Source organism: Halyomorpha halys, unplaced genomic scaffold (genome assembly GCF_000696795.3).
Source record: "Halyomorpha halys isolate HHAL.00 unplaced genomic scaffold, Hhal_1.1 Scaffold118.1, whole genome shotgun sequence".
Lineage (NCBI taxonomy): Eukaryota > Metazoa > Arthropoda > Insecta > Hemiptera > Pentatomidae > Halyomorpha > Halyomorpha halys.
The window spans coordinates 264,654-283,142 of record NW_027106719.1 but is presented as its reverse complement, the minus strand read 5'-3'; the positions used below and the strand labels follow the sequence as shown (position 1 = coordinate 283,142).

The 18,489-nt window shown below is 28.0% G+C and overlaps 1 protein-coding gene across 2 annotated transcripts in view; it reads left to right on the top strand.

The window, feature by feature from the left end:
• The window catches only part of Neurl4 (neuralized E3 ubiquitin protein ligase 4), a 31,124-nt gene extending 14,014 nt beyond the window's left edge, over window positions 1–17,110 (top strand). For both annotated transcript variants that reach the window (XM_014416272.2, XM_024361061.2), the window contains 16 exons: window positions 939–1,019; window positions 1,109–1,317; window positions 3,164–3,282; window positions 3,953–4,203; window positions 6,023–6,189; window positions 7,404–7,531; window positions 8,003–8,093; window positions 8,518–8,658; window positions 8,733–8,891; window positions 9,987–10,169; window positions 11,640–11,843; window positions 13,980–14,139; window positions 14,214–14,338; window positions 15,960–16,047; window positions 16,159–16,279; window positions 16,805–17,110. In XM_014416272.2, coding sequence (XP_014271758.1) covers window positions 939–1,019; window positions 1,109–1,317; window positions 3,164–3,282; window positions 3,953–4,203; window positions 6,023–6,189; window positions 7,404–7,531; window positions 8,003–8,093; window positions 8,518–8,658; window positions 8,733–8,891; window positions 9,987–10,169; window positions 11,640–11,843; window positions 13,980–14,139; window positions 14,214–14,338; window positions 15,960–16,047; window positions 16,159–16,279; window positions 16,805–16,970 — 2,393 coding nt within the window. In that variant the 3' untranslated portion in view covers window positions 16,971–17,110. The remainder of the gene's footprint in view (window positions 1–938; window positions 1,020–1,108; window positions 1,318–3,163; window positions 3,283–3,952; window positions 4,204–6,022; window positions 6,190–7,403; window positions 7,532–8,002; window positions 8,094–8,517; window positions 8,659–8,732; window positions 8,892–9,986; window positions 10,170–11,639; window positions 11,844–13,979; window positions 14,140–14,213; window positions 14,339–15,959; window positions 16,048–16,158; window positions 16,280–16,804) is intronic.
• Window positions 17,111–18,489: the final 1,379 nt, after the last annotated feature.

Here is an 18,489-nt window from a genome sequence, read left to right as displayed (position 1 = left end):
ATATAATTAGTATTTTATACTTCTTAGTAAAAGAATGACATTACATCTTTATTATGGTTGGCACAACTTTTGAATAGAAAAAGTCAGTTAGTCTTGATATTTTTGTTTACTATTTTCAAAATCAAAAAATAATCCACTACACTAAAGATGGTTTTTGTGTTATAAATTTATTTTGATACTTTTATGTCCATGATGTCAGAGTGAAACTGTTATTTCGTTCTCGTTCCTATCATAGCAAAGTTACCTCAGCTAACTAAATCTCTATTGGAGGTTTCATGAGCAATCAAACCAAAATCAGTAACTTTTATAATATCCTTGCAAATAAGGTTATTAACATTTTCATGATTTTGGTTCATTTTTATATCTTTGTTTAAGGAGATCCACTTGTTTGATTTCATTGATTAAAGATATTAAAAAGTTCCATATAGGTATTTATTATTTTCATTGAAATAAAGAAAACAAAACAGTCCATACCATAGTTATTAGCAAAAGTTTAAAATATAAAAAAGTGAAATATATTGAAATGGGTACATTCAGATATAAAACAGTCATCTATAACCATCATTATCAATAAAAGTTTGAAATCTAAAAAAGTAAAATATGAAACTGGTACATTCAAAAAACTGAATTAAGAGCCAAGTAGGTTTATTGACCATACATAAAAGTATCTTAATATCAGTATCAATTCACCGGAGCCAGTATCAATTTGAGAGTTAGAGTTTTGGTCTATTGTGTATCAGGAGCCAGTACTTTGAAGTATTTCCTGAAATTACTCCAAATGCAAATTTTTGAAATGTTCACTATACATAAATATAGATAAATCATTTTTACCAAGATTGCTTTTTTTTAAAAAATAGTTATTAATTATTTTCCAGATAGATATTAAGAATCCTACTTTCTATTTTCAACTTCTTAAAATATTTTGTTTTTTATTTTAGGAGTTACTGCCATTAAACCAGACGAACTGGAGCTTCCTGGTACTATGACTGATATTGATCATGACACGTGGATGTTATCTGGTACATTTAGTTTTTTTTTTTCAGAATTATTAAAGAAATTATTAAAACTATTCTTTAAGATATTTTTAAACATATCTTTTGAAAATTAGGTTTTGCTGTAATGAAAGATGGTATACCCTTGAAGCACGGATATCCATTAAATCTTGATAAAATCAAAACTGGGAGTGTAATTGGACTGAAACGCCACGAAGATTCGTCTCTGCATTATTATTTGGATGGTGTAGATCAGGGAGAAGCCTGCACAGGGCTTCCTGGCTTAGTGTATCCAGTAATTGATTTGTATGGACAATGTGCACAGGTAAATTACTGTTTTTATTTAAATTATTAATTTTGTTTTCATTAACACCTTGACCGGTATCCCTGTAAAACCACTTCAAAACATAATTTATATATTTTCTTTTCTTTTAAATTAAATAAGAATTATATAATATATAAAATGTAATATGTAGCCAAATAAAGTTTAAATACCTGTTTTTAACCATGCCACTCTATCAATGTATGCAATCATCTGTTTTGGAGGTTTTTGAGTGAATTACTAAATAAGGACTCTAGAAAATAATTGTATATTACCACATTTTCTATAAAACTTGTAGACTTCGTGAAATAATCTACACCAATATAAAAAATAGAATTAATCAAATATAACTTTTGAATATGTAAAAAATTTTATTGGAAATGTGTAAAATACTAGAATACCTAAGTAAATAACATTAAATAAATGGAGTATGGTCTGGGTGCGGTCAAATAAAACTCAAATAGTAATAACTATATTTGGAGAAGTTTGTCGGGGGGTGCGGTCAGCAAAGAACAACATAAATAAACAAAACCATATTTATTTATTTTATGCCGATCTGAGTTTCAGGTCTTCATCAGGGCTATAGAACAAAAGAGATAACAACATTTAGAGAAATATACAATTGAAAAGGAATAGTATACAAACAAATTTAGAATTATACAAAATATTAAATTAATAAATCATGATCATTTATGATTTAATTCAATATTTTTTTTAATTCTTGTATGTTTCTCTAAATGTTGTTGTTATCTCTTTTGTTCTATAGCCCTGATGAAGACCTGAAACTCAGGTCGAAACGTCGGCATAAAATAAATAAATATGGTTTTGTTTATTTATGTTGTTCTTTGCTGACCGCACCCCCGACAAACTCCTCCAATCATTAATCTACGGTCAACTATCTACACCTCATAATAACTATTTTAATTGAGCCAATGTTTTGCCCCACGTTGCAGGGCTCCATCAGGGCTAAAAATTATACAAACACTTAACATAATTAAAAAACTAAATTGAAAATTACAAGGGTATACAATGGAACGTAAAAATTAAATAAGAAAAATAAAAGGTTATAAACAATAAATGAAAACGGAAATAGTAACAGATGAAAAAAATAAATATAAAGAAAGTACAAACTAACAGATGAAAAAGGGGGGATTAGAATAAAATCTAGAAAAAAAGGGAAGAAAATGGAGGAGTGAGAATTCATACCTGTTTTGACAAAAGTCAAAGTCTGAGTGAAGCGTTTGTATTGAAGGACTTCGACTTTTGTCTCGTCCATTTTCTTCCCCTTTTTTTCTTTCTTTCTTTTTTTTTTTTTTTTTTATTCCATTCTTATCCACCTTTTTCATCTCTGGTTCAAATCCTGCCTAAGGGGCTAACTTTTTTTGAGTGACTAATCTATCCATGAATTTTTACAATCTCTCTCCGTTTAAGTAGGTTAATCATCTGGGAAACCAGACATAGTACTTAAGAGTGTTAATCGGCAATTTTGAAAATAAAAAACAATATTTTTTAGATGCTTAAAATTAAATTTAAACCCATTTTTTTTGTCCAATTTTTTTGCATGTAGTCTTAGCAATAAGGGTAACATCTATACAGTTCAAAACTGTAAAATCTCGAAATATTTTTTTAACTTCGATTTTATGACATACTTTACTATGATTTTTTACTGTATAGATGTTACCCTAATTGCTAAGAATAAAATGGCTATCTCAAAATAACCATTTTTTGAGATGTTGGACTGTTGAACTGGAATAGCAAAATTTTTAAAGGGCTTAGGTAACCATCCTTACCTGGAATATGTTTCTATTTGTATATACGATTTTATTTTCTATTTTTTAATTTTTTTTAGGTTTCCATTGTGAGTAATGTTGAACCAACAATGGAAATTGATGACCTAAGTGTTCAGCAGGTTGAAAGTCATGTACAGTCAGAATCAACAGTACTTCCTACTTCTCAACCTTTGCACAAGTAATTTATATTTATAATTCATTAAAAAAAAAATTATTTTATATATAATCTTTACACTTTCTTGAGACTAGTTATTATTGTTTAAATAAATAAATTTTATCCAATTTTAGTCTCAAAACAATTTATATTTCTTTATAAGTCTGACGTTTTGGCTAATACGGTCATCATGAAGGATAATTTTATTACCCTATGAGGTAATTGTGGACTGAAATTAATGGCATAGGTAGTCAAAGGGTGCATAAAGTTTTTTTTTTAAATTGATGTGGTTCTAAAATTGTATTAAGATTGTCCTTCATAATGGCCGAATCGGCGAAGAAATGTAATAGAAATTGTTTTGAGACCAAAATTGAATAAAATTTATTTATTTAAACAAAAAAAATATTGATTAAAACTTCATCTAGAGTAAAAATTTGAAAAAAAAAAAAGTATTTACTTCTTAATCTTTTGTTTATCAATTTTATAAACATCATTCTTATTATTCATCTGTACTAATATATAAAGGTAATGAGTTTGTTTGAGTGTGTTAACTTCAGGAATTTCCAGTCCATTTACAAAAAGGTTCCTATTAAGTAGTGCTTACATTAATTATGCAGATGAGATTTTTAAAATTGTCTAGTTTTTTAACCCTCATTAACATTGCCAGTATACAATTAATTTTGTTTTTTGTTAGATGGCATGAAACTTGTGGCAAAGGGATACGCGTAACAGAAAATTCAGTCTGCCGACCACCAGAAATACCATGTTCTGGGATTGCATTGAGTGCAGCAATGCTTTCTCCAGGTGAGCTGTGGGAGATATCTTTAGAAGGGTTTCTTCCTCAGTGGGCTTCTTCCCTATTTTTTGGTGTCACCCAACTCCCTCCAGCTGAGCCTCTACCCCATTCCATTAGCTCAATTAAACAATCTACATGGTACATCCATGGTAAGTGCTCATAAATTTTTTATTGTGTATGAAATATTTATTTATTAAGTTTGGAAAAATATTATGAGCTGTAGGTTCATAATGAACCTATAACTCATAATATGTTTCTTTAAAAAATTATTAATAAACAAAGATTTGAACCCACATATACAATAATGAACTACATTTTTTTTTTTTTTGTATAAGCTATATCAATATTTTTTTTTTTCATTTTGCAACTAAAGTTCAAGACTATCAGTATCTAATATTCATCCAATAATGATATAGATGAACACTAGTACTTTGGATTTATACATTCATTTCATTTTAAATTCTTGAAAACTTATCGACATGGTTTATAAAACACAATTTCACAAAAATGTGAACTATTGGATATTTGGGTTCATTTAAAAATACGAGTGACACTGTTCTTCAAAATGAAATCCATCATTTTGCATTTCTTTAGCCTCTCTTTCTGGTTGCATGTGAATTTGATAATTGGTCATGGGTAATTCTTTTTTAGGAAAAATCTAACAATTTCTTATCAAATAATAATTAAGATAATTACATAGAAATGTAAAAATAATTGGCTTCTCTCAATTAATGTAATGATAATTATCAATACAGAGTATATAATATAATTGTGAATAATATAAATTTAATAATGAATGTAAAGGTTGATATAATCTGACCTTATCTAATATCATTATAGATTGGACAAGATAATGGCCAGATATCCGAAATAAATTAAGATATAAGAAGTTTTAGGGTTTTTTACTTAAAAATAAAACAGAAGATACTTCTATTCTTATTTAATATCCTTTGTTTTATCAAACAGTCCTTTTATCTATATTACTCTTGATAAGAATACACTACAGTTATAAGTTGTGAAACCTTTTATTTTTTATTCCCTCCTTGGTTATATCTCTGACATTTGGGGGAATGAAAGAGGGTTATTATAGAAGTACCCAACCTATTCTAACCAATGTGTGAAGGTTGAATTTTCATTCCGTGGGACTGCCATAAAATAACAGTCAACCCGCCCAGACCGGAATTGAACTGTTGCCATTGCAGACATGAGGGTTCGAAGGTGATGCCTCAGCTGCAAAAATCTAGAAGTTGTAAAACCAATACTCTAGGCAGGTTTTTTTTATGTTATGGTTGTCCAAAGCTTCCCTCCTTTTAAATTTCATATTTTTTATTCTTTATTAATATTCAGAATAAAGTTCATCATCAATAATATTTCCAGCTAAATCAGCTTCGAGTAGCCAAATATAATCCTTGACATTTAAAAAAAAAACTCATTACCCAGTTCTTCTTGTACAAAATCCTCATGGTTTCTAGGACTTTTCAAAATAAGCACTTAGTATATTTTTAAGTTGGGAAAAGGTGACCGCAGTAATCTGGATTTCTTGTTGATTGGTACAGGAATAAATAGTTCCATGTTCCAAAAGTAAGTAGGCTTTTTCAAATTCTAAGATTATTCTTTTGCAGTCCGAAATCTGGTTAAGTTGAGTCATCGTAACCACGAAATTTTTGACAAAAGGTGGATTGTCAACCACAGTTCATCAACCTTCCTTTATCCAAGGATGGTGCCAACTGCAGCAAAGTGTAGCGCACATCCACAGTTATAATACTATTTTTACTGATTAATTGTTACTGACATACTGATTGATAAATTAATTGTTTTTTCTGTGTATCAATTTTATCCTTATTGGGGATTGTCCTAGAAACAAAATTATTTTCTAATTCCTGTATGTTGAATATTCCATTTTTGATTTAATAGAAAACTTATTATTGTAATGTAAATTCTAGAATTTGGTATATATTTGTTTTACAGGAAGTGATTTTTATTATTGTGGAGAAATTGTGAAGGCCCACTATTGTTGTTCCCTTGACTGGTTAAGACCTGGTAACCGAATCGGTGTTAAAAGATGTGTTGATTCTTCATTGCACTTTTATATTGATGGCCACGATCAGGGAATAGCAGCCACAAATGTTCCTAAGGTGAAATAGATCATTAATTTTAAAGCTTAGTAATACAATATCAGAATATTTTTTATCATTGCAATAATAAAGACAACTTCAATAGCTTGTTTTAAAAAGTTAATGTTTTTCTAATATTCTCTGTAAGATGAAATAGGAAATAGGGAAGGATTGAATAGTTTTACAAAATCTCACTTAGACAGCAAACACCACATCCATTACAAAATATATGTTTGTTTATTTAAGTATAAGATTAACTTAATCTCTTAATATATAATCACTAATTATACACAATGCTGTTCTAATGTATACTTATAGACTAACTTAAAATTAAATTTAAAAGAAAGAAAATAATTTATTTGCAACACAAATGAGCAATGACGAGTACATTAAAAATGCGATGCACTGTTGATTAACATAAGTGAAAAAACAAAAATATTAACCAGATCCAAGTGGAATAAAAACATGTTTAAGTACCCATCTGGCATATTATATGTTGCTAGTTTAGAGATTTGTTAATTGCTTTTCTTGCCTTTTGTTTTCTTCTATGGTACCAGAGGAATTGGGCTCTTCAACCTTCATCTACTCAAGACCATAAGATAATGTAATATTTTATCCCAGTACATGTTTTCTCCTGTTGTTTAAAATCCAACTTCCTTTTTCTTACTATTTATTCCTTCCTTGTGTTGTCTGTCCGGAAGAAAACATTCTGGCCCCTATTACTTTCTTCTTTGAAATAAGTAAAAAGGACTTACTCATCTTTGTATCCCAACCCTTCGTCCAATAAAGGGATTTTACTTTTTATTTTATTTTTTTATTTCCACTTAGTGCCAAAAACTAGAACTTTTAAGCAGGAAATCCACTGATATCAGAGTTAATTAATCAAATTTTGATATATCTATTTATTATTTGTATTATTATTTATCTACTAATTTCATCCTAAATTATGGGAATGTAGTTTTAATCCTCACTTCATGGAAGAAGTTATTTATGTTTACCTATTATCTTTATTAAGTTCATTTATTATTTACTAATTTCTGTTCTTTTTTTTTTTCTCTTTATCTGAACCAGAAATCATCTTCTTTTCTACTTTTTTTAACTTATTTTATTTATCTTGTGTCATACTTACCACTTAAGGATGAAGGACCTTCATTCATATTTTTCAATTGTTTCATGAATTAATTTTAGAAACATATTTTTCGTTTTAAAGTTTAAAATTAGAATTTCGTTTACAGAAAATCTTTGGTGTAATAGAACTATATGGGTCAACATCAAGCCTAAAACTGATTAGTAAAGGTCTCATTCCTCTGAATGGAGATGCTCCTTTGGCTGAGATTGAATCTTCTCAATGTGATAAACATACGTAAGGAGTTACCCTCAATTTTTAATTTTTTTTTTATCTAAAACTGTTGAAACAAAATATATCTGTATGATTTTTATGGTTTAATTTTGTTGAAAATAATTCACAGTAAATAGTATCTAAATATTTTTTCTTGCATGAAATAGTATTCATTGGCTTGACTGTTTAAACAACAATAATTAACTCTACCAGATCAATAAGAAATACATAGTGTTCTAATCAGTTTTTTTTTTTAATCTCAAATCCAGAATCTGAAGTCATATTTCGAAATTGAGCTTTGTAAATTGAATTTACAAATTTAGATTTGAATATATAAAACTGAGATTTCATGAAATTAAAAAAACCTGGATATTCTGATAGTACAAGATTCAGATTCTATTTTCAACCCTTTAAAAATACTGTCATTTTTTTTATGTTTTGTAACAAATAAAAATTCTATTGCATTTGAAACCAAAATTTTTGTATTGTCTTTAGTGATGAAGATTTCGAAACTGTAAAGAGAACTGAAGATATGGATAAAAGTATAGAAGATGGAGAACTCCTATCTGAAATCCATGATCTAGAAGTAAGACACTAATTTTAAACAATTAATTAATTAATTTTTATTATAATAATAATTATTATGAGGCTTATAGAACTTCATGTCGATGTCTCATATAAAGTTCTTTTACTATTTTTTTTTTTTGTTTTTACTTATTTAATATATGAAAATTCACAATTTTTTAACACCTGAATAAATGTTTTAACTGTTACATTCATTCTCTATAATAAGGTAGTAGCTGAGAAGGACTACTTAGTACTTTCATTAAAAAGTATAATGTGCTCTGAAATTTTAAGGTCTGAGAAAGCCTTAATTCGGCAAGATATGAATAGATTTGTAATTAACTTTAACTTGAGGGATTTAATATTTTTCTTCTATATGTCCCCCAAAATAATCTAATTAATTTTATTTCTGAATTAATTTTGTTATGTCCTTTTATTTTTTTTAGATTGCTCCTCTTTTGTTTCACGATTGTCATGGACGAAACGTACAAATATCCGAAAGCCATCTTGCCGCTAAGCGTGTATCAAGTTACAATCAAGGTCTTGTGTTGTGTACAAGAACAGTCCCACGTGGGACTCTATTTCAGGTTGGAATCATTCTTTTCCATATTATGTATTTTTTATATTTTTATTGTATTAATTGATTCCAAATGTTTTTTAGATAAAAATTGAATCATTAAATCCTAGATGGGTTTCTTCGTTAAGTATTGGGATGACAACTGAATCTGTTGTTGGGTACACCTTACCTGTGACAGCTCTTGGACTCAAGAAAGATACTTGGGTCATCAGTGGAGACACTGTTTTTCATAATGGTCATAAGGTGGGTAATTACTTTTCGTTTATTTTTATTAGATTCATTCTTTACTTTGTGCTGATATATAAAATCATTTTTTCATAATAGTAATATCGTTTAAAAGAATCCTCTATTAACAATGTTTAAGATTTAATTTATATGTGTGTATTCACTAATTCAATTTATCACATAGTTATAATAATAAACAGATAGACTTGTAGTCTATATCATTCCAATCTTTATGATTATCATCATCATAATAACTAATTGTCTGCATCATCCACTAGGACACCAATTATGAGTTGCCATGTTATTTACTGGAATGCAAACTTTAGTTATCTCATAATCATCATTATTTCTTGGGACTCCAAGTTAACTCATAGTTTGTTTACTTGTTACATTTGTTCAATTATGATTAAATTCATCACATATCAGTGTAAATATAATTAGTAATAATTATTTTATATATTTAATCTGAGATGCGTCCATAAGAATAACATCACAGAAAATAAAAATTGGGCTTTAGTGTCTTTGACTATAATATTCATAATAGTTAATATAAAAGTCAACTAATAAAAATGACAAAATAATATTACCTGTGACAGCTCTTAGACTCAAGAAGATACTTGTGTATCAGTGGAGACATAGTTTCATAAAAGTCATAAAGTGGGTAATTACTTTACCCATTAAACAATATTTCTATTAAATTTGTATAAATAAAAATAAATTAAAAAATGAAATCATCTATATATTTTCAAATTTTAGTTGAAAATTAGAAGATCGGTTAAAAGAACCACAATGATGAGCAGTTGCAGATGTTATTGTTAAAGCAGCAAACACGCTAAGTGTCAATTTTACACAGAGCAAAGTTATGTACAAGCATTCATTGCACATCAGCTGATATTGCCTTTCAATTGACTTATGATATGCCTTCACTATTGACTTTCAATAGTGTTAATCTTTTTTTTTGTGAACTTTAAATAAATAGGAATTCATTATGATCTTTAAATATTTAAATTGCTTTACAAAAAAAAACTTAATAATTTTTTTGTATAATATAAACAAATACTTGATTATCTATTTATTTTTATTAAAAAGTTGATTAATTTTTCTATTTATTAGGTCAAGTCCAGGTATGGTGCGAATTTGGACAGTCTCTCTGCTGGGAAAACCCTTGGCATTTTGGTGGATGAAGAAAATCAGTTGCGATTATTCATTAATGGAATTGATCAAGGTGTAGCTGCTACTAACATCCCTACAGCTACTTGCTTACCTTTAGTGGATCTTTATGGAATGTGTGATCAGGTAGGAAATATTTTTTCTTTCTATTGATTTATTATTTTGTTTAAAAAATTATTTTTTGGAATTATATAGTATTATTATTCTCCTTTATTTCTCTCTGGTAACCAAGGCCTTCATAAAAATCAATTTTCATTCCTTCATATTCCCAGCATGACTTCTGTTTTTGAACGTTGTCTGTTTATGTCCACCTTAACATCCTCCCATGTTAACAAGTCATTTGATAGACACTTCATATCTCTCTGCAGATATCCTATCAAAATGGCCTAACAATTATGAATTCAACAGATACAATCATATAGCTATACTAGAAATAACATTAATAAAACCTTGAAAAGGACCAGTTGCTGTCCAAGGTTTAATGTAGTATTGGATTCTAAAAAAATATATTGCTGTTTCCCGTGTAGTCTCAGAACAAACTAGTTTTGATTTGGTTTTATTAATGCTCAGCTCTACCATCTGTTAGAGATAAAAATAAATTGGCTTACGCTCTATACTTTTTTAACTCTAAAATGTTTGTTTTATATAATAGTTTTTACAATTTTTCCCATTCAAGAGTTAGGGAATTTTGAAATGATTGGACATTGTAATCTTTTTTTAAAAAAAAAAAAAAATGACCCTTATACAAAATAATCATTAAGTTTTCAATCATCTGAAAGTTCTGTCTGCCAAAATTATTTATAAATCTCATAAATTGAAATTAGGCTTTTAAAAAATGAAGACATTGAAGAGTAAACAAAATTTTATTTGAAGTTTTACAATACAATGTATTTTAAAAAATTCACTGTTATGTTCGACTAAATTCTACATCTCTCAAACTTTACAAAGAATTTACATATCAAAATTGTAAAAAAAAAAACAAAAAAAAACTTACAGTGAGTATTTTCGTATTTTTGAAAGTTAGTCTGGTATTGTGGAGGCTTTTATTGGGTAATGGTATTTGTAAACATTAATGTTCAGAACAAAAAAATTAAGAACAATAATGGCATAAAAATAACAAATATTTTTTTGGGTAGGGCGATTCTTTTTTCCCAGTTGTATTTAATTAGTTCTTATAAAGAACTAGTCGTTGAAAGAGGTTTAATTTTGAACAGTATTATAACCATACTTGACCCTGTTGATGACGTTACCCATTCATGTGAATATATCAAGTCAATATATTGTGGTGGAAGCTGATATGGAATTAAGTATCAAAATATGGGAGGACTTTGAAGAATTATAAAATAATTTTGAGGAATGATAAAACATGGGAAGATTTTTTTTATGTGATCTTGTGAGTTTAGGATTTGATGGATGTTTGTGGAGAGAAGTTTTTGGTGATATCAGCATTGAGCACCCTAACTTACTACCTAATCATTTATTATACAATTTTCATTGTACCAAAAATACAACAAATTGTTGGGGAAGTGTATTGTATTGATGTTTTTAAATAAATAGTTTCAAGTAAATTTTAATTAATTATTAATTTTTTTTTAGGTTTGCATAGTTGGTGAAAGTGGAAGTTGGCCTGAAAGTCCAATTGAAGATCATGTGTGGGCTGAAACTAGAGAGAAAGGGAATCTTGAAGTCAGAGAAAAACCTGGAGCCTTGCGTTCAAAATCAGATAAAATGAATGAAAATATTCAGTGTAGCAGTCATACATCACCTAGTGCTAATGCTGCTAATACATTGCTTTTAGAAGTAAGATAATAATTTATTTTATTCCATAAATGTTTATAGTTTTTTATTAAATAGTTACATCTAATTTATACAAATCAATATTTTATTTTTCGTATTTTATGCGCTGCCGTACCATTCATCTGATTGTGTAGGAGCTTTTTGCTAAATGTTCAGGATTTTCCTGGGAAGGTTATAGGCTATTTTGATAATAAGTTATTAACGAAATTAAGTATTTTTGGCGGCCAGCTCAGAAAGTATACATTTTCTTCATGGTTATTATATGCCAATCAATTTTTTCTCCTTGTGAACAATAAGAAAAAAATATGAATGATTCTATTAAATGATTTTTATTTACTAAAAATTAAAAAACCATAATGGGGATTTCAGTAAAATAGATCAAAAAAATTGTTTTATGAAAAAGCAATAATATTGGTTGATAGCCTTAAAGACCTTTTTTTTTTTAAAGAAATTAAAAATTAGAAATTTTTCATTTTGATTTCTTTGAAGGATTTTTTTTCTCCCTCTGTCCATTGCTCATATTGTTCATATCTCCTTTACTTTTTATCCAATTCCTATGTTAATACAACTGTTAAAAAGCTGAATGTTTGTTCTTTTTTTTCATTTTCCTATATTATCACCAAAAAACTTTTCAAACATTTTATATTATATCTTGTTTAATTAGATCCAGTTTGTACTCTTTGGTGCAGTTTATAGAGCCCTAAACAACTTCCTAGTTTCGTGCAGATTGGTTGAGTCTTGTTGAAGTTATTTCTATTTTTTGTACCTTATATTTTTATTATATAATGTTATTTACCTTAATTATATTATTTCAAAAATTTTTGATTTATTTAATAAATGTTATTTACCGTTATAAACTAAATTGATATAATAAGCAATTAATTATATCATTAAACCAATGTGTAAATAACTAAATATATTAATTTATATCATATTTCCAATTGTATTCAATTAATTTATCTACATCCCAAAATCTAGGAAGCATTGCCACATCTGCTAGTTAATGAATAAAATCAACTTACTTTTAGAAGAAACAACTGTAAGAAAATATTAGTAATCCTCCTGAAAAATCCTTTTTTTTTTTCTTTCTTCTTTTTTTTTTCTATTGACTCAACAAGCCTTTTAGATCTTGGCCATATGGACTAGCCTTCTCCACTTCTGCCCATTTTAGGCTCAGTGGTCATCAACAAGTCCAGTCAAATTTTTAAAGGCTTGTTTTAGGTTTCACAGTTAGATGTTTTTGTTGGGGAAGGACAATTAGCCCTTTATCCAACTTCTATCTGAAAGGTCTGTAGCTATGTCAGACAAAGAGATTGCTCACCTCTTTATGCCTGTCAAGGTGGACATTACTGCCCCCCTGCAGAAATCGAAATTGTATTCGCCTGAGTACCTGGATAATGTTGTCATCCCTGATGGACAGTCATCCAGTTCCTGTGGTCACATATCCAAGTACTTACCACACTCAACAGTGCTTAACTTTGATTACTTATTATAAGCAGGCTCAAGCACTTGCAATATTCTATTTAAATCCTCCAAAACTTGTTTAATTTATTCTGTGATACTGTTTCCAGGCTTATCTTGCCCATTTTCAAGTTGTCTTTTACAAAAAAAAAAATTGAATCTTAACTTCATAATATCTTGTACTTAACTGTTTTAATTAAGATTTTTTTTGAGTTGGGATATATAAGAAAATTTTGAAAATGAAATATTACCTATAATTATTATTATTAGTTGGGCACTATAACTTGATGTCAAGTCCTGGCCTCCACCAATTATTACGATCTTGTGCGGCTGCCATCCAGTTCCTCACTTCCATCATGGTCCTATTATCTATAACAATTAGGTTTACTAGATAAATGAATAGAAGTATATATTTTTGACCACTGCATAAGTTTTCTAAGTAAATAAAAGTACAAGACAAAGATGCTTCATAGTTTTCAGTCATTTTAATGTCCCTAATTAGCTGTTTATTTACATGTATAGCTTTAATTATTTTGGTTATAATGATTAAATATAAAGGACTGGCTATGTGAAAGCCTATGCTTTTTACTAATTTTGAATTAATAATTCTGACACATCAAGGAATAAATTATAAATCATGATAAGATATTTAACTGTGTTCTTTTGTTAATCTTATAGAAACGAAGCTTGAATGAGAGCTTTAAATCACCAACTGTTGCTGTAAGGTCCCTGGGTAGCAGCTTGGCAGTTACACCCATTTCTCCTGTTTCCTTTAAGCAGCCGACATGTGAATATCTATCTGCATGTCTTCGGCTCAAAACGTCATTAGGCCTTCCAAGTATTTTAAATCATAAAAATCTTTTGTTTTATTTAATTATTATTCAGTGAGTTATTGTAAGTAATTCCTTTTAGGTGGATATTTTAGAAAAGAAGTTATGTGCTTTTGCTGTGGTTGTTGCTCTACTCTTAGGTTAGGAAAACCTGATATCCCCCAAGGCTGGACCATTCTACCTTTAAGAAGGAGAGGTGAAACACAGGTAAGACTGACACACATATAGTTTGAACTACCTTTTGATATTATGAAGAGATTGTAAAACTACAGAAAATGTTTACGATTAATTCAGATTTATTGCCTTAGATAGTCTCATTTCATATTTTTTTTAATTTATACATGTTGTAGTTTTTGGTGTCGAGCACTATATTTATCCGTACTTAACAATTTTAAATAAATTACAATTACATATTACCACAAAATTACTATATTATGTTGTTTTTTTATCTAATTTATATTTTTGTCATTTAAATTATCCATAAGAATCATATTTTCTAGATTTTTTCTTCCATACTTCAACACGTTATGCAATAGAATGTTTATTCACCGTGTATTATTTTTAAAATAAAATTATATGAAATTTTCTGTAAGTCTAGTTCATCATTTTTTTTTATTTTTAATCTGATTTGCTGTAATATCCAACTTACTCATAGTAAAAATATATCAACACTCTTAGACTATTTAAGTATCCACTAACGCTAGTGGATTGCGCAATATATATTGTGAACTAAATTTTTCTGATTAATCTGCTCAAATAATAAGTTTCATAAAAATTACTACTACTTATTTTTTAATTATCATGCATTCTCTTGTTTATAATGATGCCTGTAATAGTGTAAAAATAAATTAAACTGTATAAGGTGATTAACCTGAATTAATGATACAAATTAAAACAGTATTCTGACAATAAAATGAAATAACTAGGGTAAGTTAAATTATAGTAAATTAATAGGTTACATTTCTACAATGTGATCTGTCAATCAAGCTTTTGGAGGTCTTTGTTTAGAGTCATAGATTGCTCTCCCACTTATTCTGGATAGAAATTCCTATGTTCACAAAAAGTTGTAGTGAGCCTGGTCATAAGCAGTATTCGTGGAAGAGTCAATATTTATTGGTGCTCATAGAATATAGTTTATTTTTAGGAAGGTATTTTTTTTTAAGCAAATATTACTGGTAAAATATCTATTGTGTCTTTTGGTTTGTTCTGATACTTGAGGATATATATGGGGTGTTGAGGGTCTGTGGGGTGTTGAGGGTCCACAAATAAAAATTAATTTCCGATGATTTAAATTGTGGGTTGTGTCTCTTTCACTCTGAATGTGAAATATGCTTTTAAATGGCTTCATTTGTTTGTACGGATATTATAATTGAGAATTACAGGGCACCATTCGAAGTCAGCATAATCAAGGTATTTGTTCGTGTATATGCCAAATAAAGCTTTCAAAAACATTGTAAATAGAATAGCCTTACAATGAACTTAAAACTGAATAAAAGAATAATTAAAATTAATTTAACCAAAATATAATAATAATAGAGTGAATTTGAGTATTTAATTTGTGTTCATTTAATTTATATTTATGTACTAGCAATAGCGAAGCATTGCCAGGCCAACTAGTGTAAATTTTTTGTATGTTTTTCTCTTAAAAACCATCTTTGCTTGAGAAAGTTTTTTTTTTTGCAAGTTTGCTTAATTTAGTTGAGGAATTAATTACTACTCTTTCTTGATTTTTTCTTCAATGCACAAGATAAATGTTTCCTAACTAAATACCCTGCTGGTACTTAGCATTTCTACTGAAACACATGATTTTTTTGTTTTACTTTTTCAGTTAACAGATACATGGCACGTTGCTTATTTCACCACCCATGTTGGAAATATTAGGAGGATACTAGATCTCGGCGAGGTTATCCTCCCAGGTAATGTTTGTTTTTAACAAAAAACTTTTATAATTTTGTATTCACTTGTTTTTCTTATATTATGTATATTAGTGCACCCTCATAATTTGTATGGATTTATTTATTTTTAAGATGAATATAATTATTTGGGAGATATCCAGAGGAGAATTGATAGAAAAATGGATGATTCTGTTTCTACCAAATTAACACTCTCTCCTACGCTGGGCAGTCCAAGTTTTTTACATAAGCATCAGTAAGTACATTGTGTTGTTTTAAAAATTCACTGTATTTTTCATAACTACATCAAACCATTGCTTTAAATATGTTGAATTCTATCCAAAAAATGTCAGATTGTGTCAAACTTCAGTAACTAATCTCTTTATGGTCTCTCTAAGAAAAAATGTATATAAAAATTCTTCCAAAACAAATGATATAAAATTCAACATGTAGATTGAACACTTAGAAGTATACATATAACTTTTTAAAAAACTTATGAATAGACTAATGAACCAATGGATAATTGTCAATAATAATTGCACTGCGCTATCAATATTTTTATTTTAAATGAGTTAAATGTAATAATTTAAGTAAAGTTATATTAGACTTTGAAAATATTAATCTAGTAAATTATGTCATACTTACTGTAAATTTGTAGAAATCTTAAGTTTTTAACTAATGATTTTCATTTATCCACTTGAAAAGCAACTTGATTCAGCTGTATTTTGTTATTTTAAAACTGACATAAATCATTTGTAGTAATAATTTTATATTATTTTAGGTATGTTGATCCAAAAACCAAAGAACAATTATTAGCATATGCTGCCATTGAAGTGCTTGTCCGCCCAGGTTCATATAAAATCGCTTCTGAAACTGAATGGGTAACGAAGGAGAGAAATTCTACTTCTCTCTCCGCACTACTTCTTCGTCTCGATTCACCTTCTTGAAACCGCTTGAAAATCTCATAAGTGCAAGCTTTGAAATGGTGCTTAATTATTATGCTAAGAACTAAAACTATTTTAGTTTTAAAAACTTTTTTTTATATATATGTTTGTCGTGTTTTAAATTATTATAATTTTTAATTATGTCTCTAAAATATTAGGTTCAGTGTGATCTAATTTAATCACACGTATATCTTCTTCTTCTTTTTTTTTTCAAGTTTTAGTTATAAAATAGTGTTCTTTTGGGTGTTAAATAAAATTGATTTTTTTGGGCTTTAATTACTATAATTATGTCAGGAAAAATTATATAATGAATCAGATTTATTTAATTTAATGATGCTATAATTTATTTCTGTAATCAGAACATTCCTGTTTGGTCTTATTGTTCAATGAGGGTGCTAGTTACTTTATGAAGGGTTCTGGCAGTTAAATGCATTTTATTTTTTATCGAGATACAAAATTTAGGATATCTATTTCTTTATTACAGTTTTTATTTTTCTTAATATTGAAATTTTATATGTTCATAACATTAGGCATAGACTTCAGATGTTTAAATAAAATGGACTCAATTTTTTTTTTTATAATAGATGCAAGATTTTTGTAAGTACTTATTTGGTAGCAGTTTATTAGTTTAGTTTAGTCAAGTTAATAAAATGGATATTTGGTATCATATTTTTTTTTTTTTAGTTTTGTAGTCTTAGACCAAGTACGCAGCAATTAGATTATGTTAATCAAATTAATTAATCTAGATTATGGTTATTGAAGAGCACTTGCCCAAAGAAATAAGTAGTATGTTACTGAATTATTTGTGAGGGTCATCTGGATCTTAAAGAAAAGCATTGTTTAATGGTCAATGATAGAAGGTAAAATTTATTTTTACCTTTAATTTCAAGAATATTTTTGTTTGCAGCAGATATTTTGAAGTAGTGTAAACAATTAATTTTATAAACCAATTTAATTAACTTATTTAAAGGTCATTTAAGAATTTTATTTTTATTTGAAAATTATTTATTTTTGACAGAATTTGGAATTTTATTTTTTCCAATTTCAATACAGTATGTAATCGATATAAGTATTTTTTTAGACTCTGAGAAAAATGAGTTGCTTTTCTCCAAAGGAGTAGCTTAACTCACAGTTGACCCCTACTTTGCTCAACCAAAGCTTTGTGCATTTAATATTAAATTTGAGAACTAAATGATTTGCGTGATACTAAAATAATTTAGATACCATTATATTGAGAATGTCAATGTGGCGCCTGTAGATAGCTATGTCATCGCTAAAACTACACTGTACTGTTATTATGTCAAACCCATCTTTGATATTTTTATTTCTGGATTATTTTTGTTTTGATACATGAAAAAGGTTAAATATAATCAAAGGCTTTTTTTCCCAAACATTTTATTTAGCTATTTTGAATTTAGTTTTTTATTTGAGTCTACTTCTAAATTTTTTTCAGTCATGTATTACAGTTCTTTAACATTGATATTGTCGAAGTGATATGTATTTTTAGTTTCATCTTTGCCAC